Source organism: Lolium rigidum, chromosome 1, assembly GCF_022539505.1.
Source record: "Lolium rigidum isolate FL_2022 chromosome 1, APGP_CSIRO_Lrig_0.1, whole genome shotgun sequence".
In the NCBI taxonomy this organism is placed as follows: domain Eukaryota; kingdom Viridiplantae; phylum Streptophyta; class Magnoliopsida; order Poales; family Poaceae; genus Lolium; species Lolium rigidum.
The window spans coordinates 164,807,823-164,815,622 of NC_061508.1; the positions used below are offsets into that span (position 1 = coordinate 164,807,823).

General features: G+C 40.0%; 2 protein-coding genes across 4 annotated transcripts; one reads left to right on the plus strand and one right to left on the minus strand.

The window, feature by feature from the left end:
• Window positions 1-567: 567 nt before the first annotated feature.
• On the plus strand, window positions 568-5,307 carry LOC124684265 (hypersensitive-induced response protein 1). Of its 3 annotated transcripts, none has more exons than XM_047218617.1 (6): window positions 568-705; window positions 2,263-2,458; window positions 2,708-2,828; window positions 3,029-3,120; window positions 3,199-3,295; window positions 4,730-5,307. In XM_047218617.1, exons 2-6 carry the CDS (start codon window positions 2,270-2,272, stop codon window positions 5,083-5,085), a joined length of 855 nt encoding a protein of 284 aa, XP_047074573.1. In that variant the 5' UTR covers window positions 568-705; window positions 2,263-2,269; the 3' UTR covers window positions 5,086-5,307. The 3 variants fall into 3 exon arrangements, with proteins under 3 accessions (XP_047074573.1, XP_047074578.1, XP_047074584.1); XM_047218622.1 differs by having other exon boundaries at window positions 612-744; XM_047218628.1 differs by lacking the exon at window positions 568-705 and adding an exon at window positions 1,631-1,740.
• Window positions 5,308-5,842: 535 nt separating this feature from the next.
• Window positions 5,843-6,749, minus strand: LOC124684321 (protein PXR1-like). Its single transcript, XM_047218665.1, has 3 exons — window positions 6,470-6,749; window positions 6,305-6,349; window positions 5,843-6,136 (listed from the first exon to the last, which is right to left on the minus strand). Exons 2-3 carry the CDS (start codon window positions 6,347-6,349, stop codon window positions 5,891-5,893), a joined length of 291 nt encoding a protein of 96 aa, XP_047074621.1. The 5' UTR covers window positions 6,470-6,749; the 3' UTR covers window positions 5,843-5,890.
• Window positions 6,750-7,800: the final 1,051 nt, after the last annotated feature.

The window sequence follows — 7,800 nt, forward strand, 5'->3', positions numbered from 1 at the left end:
AGCGACACGGTAGTACCAAAAAAAGAACCAACTAGACACGTGATGGGTTTCATGCTTCCAGTTTTGGTCGCTGTTTACTGGCTTCCCTTTAAAACATGAAAAAAACTGTTTGGTGGTTACTTAGCAGGTTTGCTATAATATTGCATACATGTGTGTGTAGGTACTTTTAAAAAAAAATGGTGTGTAGGTACTTGGACACGGCAAAGTTAAATATTTGGTGCTCAACTACTCATTAATTTGTTATGTTATGATGTGAACTATTACATCAAATTTAAAGTCTAAAATATTTTTACATACATAATTATTTATCTATTGCATCATTTATATGTAAAAAATATACTAATCTGTATCTAAAAAACCAGACAATGAACCGGTGAACCAGTGGTCCGACCGGTAAAAACCTGAACCGACAGCCTCACCGGTTCGATCACTGGTCCGGGTTTTAAAACTATGCGTATATCCAAAGGATTCCAAGGGCAACCTGCCCCAGATGATCTCGGCCGTCCGTTCTCAGATTCTATTCCAACGGCGATTGAACACTGTTCCCACTGGGCAGAGGAAGGGAAGAAAATCCCCCGGACGCGAACGAACTGGGCCATAAATTACAGCGCGATTTGGAGGCGGAAGAGACCAACCAAGCAGAGCAGACGAACGGAGGGACGAACCAATCCAACCAATCTCGAGAGCAGGCAGCAGCAGCCCGTGGTGCGTGTTCATCTTTGCTATCCTCTGTCTCGCCCTGCGGTTCGTTTCCTACTCGACCTAACCCCCCTTGATTTCATCCTCTTGAGGCCTCGGCGTCAATTTTGATCGAGGCGATTGGGGCAGGAGCAGTTTCTCTAGGTTTCTTGGAATCGGGCCTTGGTAATTTCTCCCGCGTTAGGTCATGGTTTTCTTGGACGGGGGGGTTGGGTGTGATAATTTAGAGAAGATGTTGGTGATCTTTCTCCTTTTAACATTGTTTCTTGAAATTCCTGGTAATTCCAGTTGTTTCTTTCGAGTCGACCTCAAATCGTCCGGCGCCTCCAACTTATCATTGTTTCCGCGGCTTCAATCTTGTTGTTTCCGCGGACTGACGAACAAATTTAGGGCACGGACGCGTGTTTCTTGTTTGGCACCTTCAACTTATTATTTTATTAGTGGTTTCTTTCTGCCGTGGATGTGACATGTTTGCATAGATGGCGAACTCGGTTTGAGTTGTTCCAGACTGTCCCTTCACCTCTTTGGGCTTCTATTAAATCGAGAAATTGGATCAGACCAATGATCATGGCTCACAGCTTTGTAATTTCAGTTAGATTTCAATCAAGCAGATTTTTTTTTTATATTATTGCTTGGCTTTTGACACGGTGGCAACGGCACAGCTGCGGAATATCTAGTGGTGTAGGATACAAGATAGGACGCTGGCATGGCCAAGTGGTTGTATGGTTTAGTCTCGTTTAATTGTCTTGGGCACAGATGTGCATCACCCGTTAAAGATTGCGACGTGCTGATTATTAGCTGTTGGATGGCCTAGTGGCGTTGAACATTTGACTTTTGACCAAAACAAATGAATCGGAAACACCCTTCTGAGTTGGCATCAACTTGCACGCAACCCTCCGCCCAACTAAGGAATCAGGATTAGCATGATCTTTATCAGCCCCTATATATATTGTATCTGCAGTGTACCTCCTATAGTTCCCTAGAATACCGTAAAGCCAACAACTCTTGGCTTTCTGCTCTGCACTTAGCTGATTGATAAGCGTATGCCATTTTTTTGTCGTCCTTTCCTCTCTTTTAGTTCAGAAGTGCTCAACTGCATCTTGTTTATACGGGAATTCATTTCTTTTTCCTGGGGCTACCATAGTACCTTTATTTCGAAATTGTTGTCCAGATGCCATGAAAGTATGTTTTGGTTTGAACCTGTGGCAATGTTTTCTGTTTGCTGGACATGGTTGTCCAGCATGAGTCGTGTAGTTTTGTCATTGTAATGATATGCCGTTTTTACATGATTTACATATTGTTTCCAATATTCTTTGCTGTAGGCTGCAATTAGTAAGGTTTTCCATTTGAGATGCTGGCCAGCATATGCTATCAATCATACATTTGTTGCTGTGTAAAGTCATGACTATCGAGCTTAGTTCTATGATGCTATCATTTATGATTATTTTTAGTTTGTCTTGATTGGCATACTGTTGATTCACTAAATCTTTCAAAGCTCACAGTTTCTGTATGTTTTCTTTAGCGTATGACACAATTTCTAATCCACCCTTTCTTCCTTTGTAGATAAGCCATGGGTCAGGCACTTGGTTTGATACAGATTGATCAATCAACAGTAGCCATCAAGGAGACTTTTGGAAAGTTCGATGCGATTCTGGAGCCGGGATGCCACTGCTTGCCATGGTGTATAGGGCAGCAGATTGCTGGATATCTTTCGCTGCGTGTGCAACAGCTTGATGTCAAATGTGAAACAAAGACTAAGGTTTCCTTATATCTTTTGTATGCATTCTTTGTTATGTACATGCTGAAGGTGCCATGAAGAACTTTCATGCATGATTGAAATACTTATGAGAAGTAATGCTTTGTAGTCTATATATTTTTATATATTGAGAATATCTAGAAACAGCATCTATGCTTTCTCATATGAATGGGATACCTACAATTTAGAGACAAAATAGTACTTCAGTATTCTCGTAGCTCTCTGATGATGTATATCATGATTAATATGCAGGATAATGTCTTTGTCAACGTTGTGGCATCTGTACAGTACCGTGCTCTTGCTGATAAGGCATCTGATGCCTTTTACAAGCTTAGCAACACCAGAGAGCAAATCCAGTCCTATGTCTTCGATGGTAAGATTGCTGTACGTTTTGAACTGCAGTTTACAATTTCATTGCACAAATAAATTTTCTCATCCACTTTGTTCTCTTATCCTATTATGGTATTTACCTGAACATTGCTGATTCTATGTAGCATTTTCGTTCTTCATTTAATTCTAATAGAACTTGGATGATGTATTTGATGCTAATAGTTCTCCATTCATCTTGTGCAGTGATCAGGGCTAGTGTTCCTAAGATGATCTTGGATGATGTTTTTGAGCAGAAGAACGAAATAGCAAAGGCCGTGGAAAATGAACTTGAAAAGGTTTTTGTTCATCATGTATTTGGTCTTTTATAGCATATGTTAGATCTTTTATACTAATTTAATTTATCTGCTGTGTAGGCAATGTCTGCCTATGGGTATGAGATTGTGCAAACTCTGATTGTTGATATTGAGCCAGATGTAAATGTGAAGAGAGCCATGAATGAGATCAATGCCGGTATGTACAAACTACACTTTCCATTTTATCCTTGGTTAAGATCAACTGTCTGGATATACATTATACATTTGGAGCAATTCTATGTGTTCCATGAAAGACATAGTTCTTTCTTCTTTTTTCTTTTTTTTTTCTCTCAAAAAAAAAGAGACATAGTTCTTTTTCATATTGAAAGGAATACCGGAGGTAAATCAGTAGACATGGCCTTGAGTGGTCGTTCTAGCTTCTGTCGACACTAATCAAAGCTATTTTTCACACATTTACACATACTTGACCATAGTGTTGTAGTAAACCACTCCACCTATATGCCCCTACTATATGAGATAGAATCAGACCTGCTTGTCATTTTAATTCACACAAGCGACACCTCAGCTTGCGTTTTTCTTTCACATGTATTATTATAATTTTTACAGTTTTGGCCAACAAAAATGTATTGTGATTTGGAAATCAAATCAGGTAGCAACCTTTTATGTAAAATATACTCCTTCCGTTCCTAAAAAAGCTTCCTAACTTTGTCTAGATACGTAGGTATATAGACATGTTTTAGCTATAGATTCATCCGTATCTAGAAAAAGTTGCGAAGCTTTTTTAGGAACGGAGGGAGTACATCTTTAACCAGATTAGACTTGCAGACGTATATCTGTTTCAGATGTCACTTGGCTGCATTGCATCATGTAACAGCAATGTTTTTTCAGCTAAATGTAACTTCTAAGTTTTTTTTTTCAGCTAAATGTAATGGTTATGTTTATTCCCTGCCCTCTTCTTTTCTTCGAAATTGTCAGAGAACTACAGAGTTTATAGAACTCGACATATTTTGGCTTATGATGTGTAGGCACATTGACAAGTAAAGATCCCAAGCCAGACTGTTGCATTTTTAGAGATTCAACTGATGTGTAGTTTATTGAAACATTGCGTTCAGTAGTTTGTAATTTTCTGGTAGTTACAATGAAATGTGTGCAGTATGGAAATTTACTCTTATATTCAGTCTGCAAAACTAATTTTTGCTACTCTTTTGTTGATATGTTTTATTACCATCTAAATGAAAATACTAGAAAACATTTTTTAGTTTTTTTCACATTTTGACTCAAGGTCAGAGTTGAGTTTGGATACATGGCCACATAGAACTGCAAGCTTAATTAGTTATTATTTACTGTTCTGGTCAACTACTCCTTCCGTCCATAAAAGGATGTCTTAGATTTGTCTAAAATTGGATGTATCTAGATACATCCACATTTAGACAACTCTTAAGACATTCTTTTATGGACAGAGGTAGTAGAATGATCCACTTAACTTCTTTCAAGATTTGAATAACTGTTTGATGTTATCTTTTTAAAAAAATATGTGCTGTAAGCATTTGCATTGTATCCTTGCACCATATATTTCCGGATATGTTCTGTGGCAACATTTAACTGTCCTTGTAATTAATTTATAATACAGCTGCTAGGATGAGGTTGGCAGCCACTGAGAAAGCTGAAGCGGAGAAGATACTCCAGATCAAGAGAGCTGAAGGTGATGCAGAATCCAAGTATTTAGCTGGTCTGGGAATCGCAAGGCAGCGCCAGGCCATAGTCGATGGGCTGAGAGACAGTGTTCTTGCTTTCTCTGAGAATGTGCCCGGGACCTCTTCCAAGGATGTGATGGACATGGTTCTGGTAACCCAGTATTTTGATACCATGAAAGACATTGGTGCCTCCTCCAAGTCATCAGCGGTGTTCATCCCTCATGGGCCAGGTGCTGTCAGAGACATTGCTGCACAGATCAGAGATGGTCAGCTCCAGGGCAGCATGATTTAGGAGTGTTGGAAAATGGATATTTTCAACTTTCAAAGCAGAAGACCACAGCAGTCTCTATAGCTACATATTTTGTGAGAAACTTAGATAAATATTTATATTTTGTGAGTACCGACTGCATGCACTGTTAAGAGCAGTTTATTATGTGTGAGGTTGTGCCTAGGTGAATGTTAATATATTTGGATTGTGCCACTCGTTTCTATAAAAATCTCGACTGTGTAATCATTAAGTTTGCCACTATATCTGAATTGAGCATGAAAATTTGTCTCAATTTTTCTTATAGTACTCCAATAGTTCACACGCTGTTATCCTTGGAATCTTGACGGATACGAACTGTCAATGTAAAATTGCTGTGTTTTGAAGCCTCAGTTCCTTATTTTGCTTGATAAAAAGTTATTGGCCATTTAGATTTCTTGTGAAGTCAAGTCATTTTGTGAACTACAGCACGATACTGTTGGTACAAGTTGAAAGAACTTTCCCTGGTTCATGCTCTATTTGGATTCTTGAAAGTTTTGTGTTCCATTCCCACTGCCACCTGACTGGTGAGAAAGCAAATACGAGGTTTCATATGTAGCACAAAAGCATACGAGTTCCCTCTTTAGTTGATGTAAAACATATGCATATTATGTTATTCTGGATAATAAACATTCATTCATGTGTACCAAATCATCACCACGTGATCATACAACGCTGGATGCGCATACATAGCTCCAGATCATACCAAAGTTGCATTTCTTGCACCAACTTGCAGAAATGTCACTCGTGTTGATTTTCTACGAACTTGTTTGAAAGTTGGAACCTCATCCAGTCATCCGCTCGCGGGTGCCTCTGCTGCTACATTGGCAGCAGCGCCCTCGAGCTCCTGGAGCCGTGTCACAATCTCCTGCTTTTTCGCCTTTAAGTCGTCGATCTTCACATCGATCTTCTCTAGCTTTGCCCTCAGCTTGGTCGCATCAGTCGCCTCCCCAACCTTCTCCTTCTTCTCCTTGGTCTTGTCCTTCTTCTCTTTCTTGTCCTTTTTTTCCTTTGCCGGTTTGGCCTCGCCGGTGTGTTCCTTAATGAATAAGGGATGCATGTGTTCATCAGACATTTTGTACTTTCGTGACATGCATGTTGCATTACCGTCGATTGAAGTGTGATTGTTTAGCATAATTTTTTCTGCTTCGAGTTCCAGATGATCAATATTTTCCCTTTATGGGAGAAAAAAGTTCCAGATGATCACCTTATCCTTTTTCTCCTTGTGGTGAGTTACATCTCCAGCTTCCATCTGCCTTTTGGGACAGCAAGGTGCAATTCAACAAGATCAGCGTTCAAAACGACTCTCATAAGCAACACCATAGTTTCTCAAGCAAGAAATCGAGGGGTTGAGGAAAAAGATCTAACTTGCCTCTGCAAATAACGAAGATTGATTCTGTTTGCTTCTTATGTTGGTGTAAAACTAGCAAAGACTCGACACTTTTGAACCGTAACCAAACATGCTTGCTTGAATTCATCCAGTTTTATACTTGTCGGTGCGTGGAGCAACCTAGTTCTATAATTAGATCTCTCTGGATTAATTTGGGCATGGTTTTTGTTGGATAAGAGTGAACGCCTCTACATTCAACTAAAAATAGTACCCATATTTCCGCATGCTGAATTGGGGATGTATTCTTGTTGCACCGTCCCGCAAGGCCATGGTGTCATCATAGTTCAATTCTAGCACCGGCCACTGGGTGTGTTTGGTTTAAACGTATGCTAATCCAAAATCCTCAAAATTATGTACTCCACTGTCACAAACTAATCGACATAACTTTGTAAGTATTTATGACGCTTACGTTAGTAACAAGAAAATTAAAATAGCTAAATGAAAATTGAATTTCATGTGACTTTACTACTCCTTCCTGCTCAAAATATGTTGCATGTAAGATTTGGTCAAAGTCAAATTTCATAAAATTTAATCATCTATATTGATAAAAATATAAACATATACAACAAAATAATTGTTATGAAATATATTTTCGTATTATATGCATTTGACGTGGTAGATATTTGTATTATTATCTATATTCTTAATCAAAGTTTGCACAATTTAACTTGCACAAAAAATTGTGCACAACATAAAATAGGCAGGAGGGAGTATTAAATGATAACACGATTAGATAGAAGTACATGGTTTAGAAAAGAGGGGATCATTTCTAAAAAAAAAAGAGGGAATCATTAAACCAGAACTAGCGAAAGCCCTGTGTAGAACCATAAGGAGCAAGCGAATGTGCAGCCTCGTTAGCTTTTGATGACAATGTTAGAGCATGTCTAACAGGCCCCTTATAACCCGCCCACCTCGTAAAATTCCGGTGGGATACGGGGCAGGCGCGGTTTGGGCCGTCTAGCAGGCCCCGTATTCGGGCTGGCCCGTTTCGGCGGAATACGCGGTCCAGGAAATCTGCCCCGCCGCCCCTACTTATACCGGGCGACGGTGCGAGTGAGGGGTTAACCCCTTACTCGCAACCCTAGCTCCGCCATCCGCCTCCGCCTCCGTAGTTAGCTCCAGCGAGAAATCCCGCCCACCCCAGCTCCGCATTTCGACCGCTGTTCGGCATGCACTACAAGAAAAGTTCTGATAGACAATGTCTCAAAATCGTCCGCTAAGGGGTATTTTTCGTCGCCTATGGGCCTAACCCGACGATATGGGTTCGTCGTGGAAAGCTGCGTCGAGGCAAAGTCCTACGACGATTTTCGGTC